Below are 2,613 nucleotides of genomic sequence, written 5' to 3'. Positions count from 1 at the left end.
ATATTGGTCCTTAAAGTTGTTGTATCTGCTGTGAACAATTTCATGTACTTGTTGTATTTGTTCTGAACAATTTATTGTATTCGTATGGTACATTTTATTTGTGAATTTATATGGTTGTTTGACCTTCTTTGATGCATACTTGTGTGTGTTTGTTATTTGCGTCGGGCTGGCGCGCTGCATAATGGAGCGATCAGCGGAGAAGCTTTTTTACCGTGCCAACCCGCTGTAAAATGGAGCATCTAACAGAGAAAATTTTAACGCAGCACACGCTATCCGTTTACAGCGCGGTGGAAAATTTGGCGTCCCGATTTTTAGTGTCCCTGTTGATACACACTCGGACCCTTGTGGATAAGGCTCTCTGTCCCGCCATTCTTTTAATTACTTGTCGTACGCGCCACCGCCGGCCGCGCCTAACCAGCGCCGTAACACCAACTCGCCGCCGGCCGAGCGCGCACAAACGCCCCATGACCACTCAGGCGACGACCACCGCGGCGTGGACCAAGGAAGAGGACAAGGCGTTGGAGAACGCTCTCGCCGCTGCCGCGCCGCCGCCGCTGGACGGCCTGCCAGAGGACGACTGGTTTGTGGAGCTCGCGGCGAGCGTGCCAGCACGGTCGACGGAGGAGGTGCGGTTACACTACGAGGCACTGGTAGAGGACGTGGACGCCATCGACGCAGGACGCATCCCACTCCCGCGCTACGCTGGAGAGGAGTCCGCCGAGCCGCCCTACGGTGCCGCGCCTAAGGACGGCGGCGGCGGGCACCGGCGCGAGGATCGGAAGTGCTACGACTCGGGGAAGAACTGCTCCAAAGCGGAGCAGGAGAGGCGCAAGGGCATCCCATGGACAGAGGAAGAGCACCGGTACAGATCTCTCGAATTTCCATGACTTGTTGAGTTGACCCTCGGAATTGCATCTGCCATGTACTAATGTCAAGTCTTCCTTGATTCTTCTCTGCAAATTGAACTGCTCACGTTCTCGCTCCTTCTGAACTAAGCAAGGTTTTGTTTAAGCATTTGGCGCATGATCCAAATTGAACTGTTTAAACAATCTTGTTTTCTCTAACGGCATGTGATGATTGTGCAGGTTGTTTTTGCTGGGGCTGGACAAGTTTGGCAAAGGCGACTGGCGGAGCATCTCGCGCAACTTTGTCATCTCCCGGACGCCGACTCAGGTGGCGAGCCACGCCCAGAAGTACTTCATCCGCCTCAACTCCATGAACCGGGACAGGCGCCGCTCCAGCATCCACGACATCACCAGCATCAACTTCGGCGAAGTCGTCCCGCAGCAGAGCCCGATCACCGGCCAGGCCACAGGAAGTCCCGCCACGGCGATCATGAAGCACCCCGGGCCGCCGCTGCCCGGGATGGGCATGTACGGGGCGCCCATGGGCCAGCCCGTGGCTGGCCACCACATGGTCCCTGCAGCCGTCGGCACGCCGGTGATGTTCCCGCCGGGGCACTCGCCCTACGTCATGCCTGTAGGCTACCCGGCTCCCCAGGCGAAGATGCATCATCAATAACCTTTCCAATGCCACACTTACTCCAATTGCTTGACCTTTGCTCCTCCTTGCTCGTGCATGCGCACCAGCAGATCAACCGCCCCCATGAACGGCAGAAGCATTTCTCCCTTGTTCTTTTCTTGAATCTAATTTATTCGTTTTGTGTAGCCATCCGTCCCTGATCCTCTCCTACTTGGTGTAACATAGATGAGTCTGAGTGCAGAGAAGGTCGGCAAGTAAGCAAGGAAGTATTTGCTTAGTGTGGCAATGTTAACAGCCCACTACTAGTTTTCACTCAATTGCAGCAAGGATTAGTCTACAACTCAAGTTACAGGAGATTTGAAGGTCGTCAATGGAGAGAATTACAGAGAGTTTGGGAAGCAGAGAGGAAGAAGGAGACAGAAGCGATGGAGGCCGAAGCCGTCCAGTTCCAAGCCGACTTCCTCGTATCCCCTTTGCCATGTATTTGTATTCACTCGGTCGGTGGCTTCTGAGCAGCCCAGGCCCAATAGGTGCATCCCAAGGTGCAGCCCATGGCGAGGATGGTATGGTCGCTACCATTCCCGGGAAAACCTATACACCGACCAGGTCGGTGGCTACCGGCCACCGCACACCCCCTGGTCGGGTATGGGCCAGGCCCATTAGTGTCTGTTTAGCCTGTAGCAGTTTGTTTTTCCTTTTTCTTTTTTTTCTTTTCTGGTTTCTTTTTCTGTTTTCTTTTTCTTTTTTCTTTTTTCGGTTTTGTTTATATTTTTCAGATTCGAAAATTTTAAATTTTAAAAATTGTTCAAATTGAAAAATGTTTAAATTAAAAAATGTTCAAAATTGAAAACCGTTCAAATCCAAAATCGTTCAAATTCGAAAACCGTTCAAATTTGAAAACCGTTCAAATTTGAAATTTGTTCAAATTCTAAAATTGTTCTAATATGAAAATCATTCAGATTCAAAAATTGTTCAAATATAAATTTTGTTCAAATTCGGAAATTGTTCATAGAGTAAACTACATTTCTGTTCAAATTTAAAAATGTTCAAATCTAAAAAAATGTTCAGATTTTTAAAAATTTATTTATTTTTAATTTTAATTTTTTAATTTGAATTTTTCTAATTTTGACA

At 49.0% G+C, this 2,613-nt stretch overlaps 1 protein-coding gene across 1 annotated transcript; it reads left to right on the top strand.

Moving 5' to 3' along the window:
- The first annotated feature begins 354 nt into the window (after positions 1 to 354).
- Positions 355 to 1,799, top strand: LOC127326969 (transcription factor MYBS1). Its single transcript, XM_051353756.1, has 2 exons — positions 355 to 862; positions 1,086 to 1,799. The coding sequence occupies exons 1-2, from the start codon at positions 465 to 467 to the stop codon at positions 1,519 to 1,521; spliced, it is 834 nt and encodes a 277-aa protein (XP_051209716.1). The 5' UTR covers positions 355 to 464; the 3' UTR covers positions 1,522 to 1,799.
- Positions 1,800 to 2,613: the final 814 nt, after the last annotated feature.

Source organism: Lolium perenne, chromosome 3 (assembly GCF_019359855.2).
Source record: "Lolium perenne isolate Kyuss_39 chromosome 3, Kyuss_2.0, whole genome shotgun sequence".
Lineage (NCBI taxonomy): Eukaryota > Viridiplantae > Streptophyta > Magnoliopsida > Poales > Poaceae > Lolium > Lolium perenne.
The sequence above is the reverse complement of the archived record's forward strand: the minus strand, read 5'-3'. Positions and strand labels throughout refer to the sequence as shown.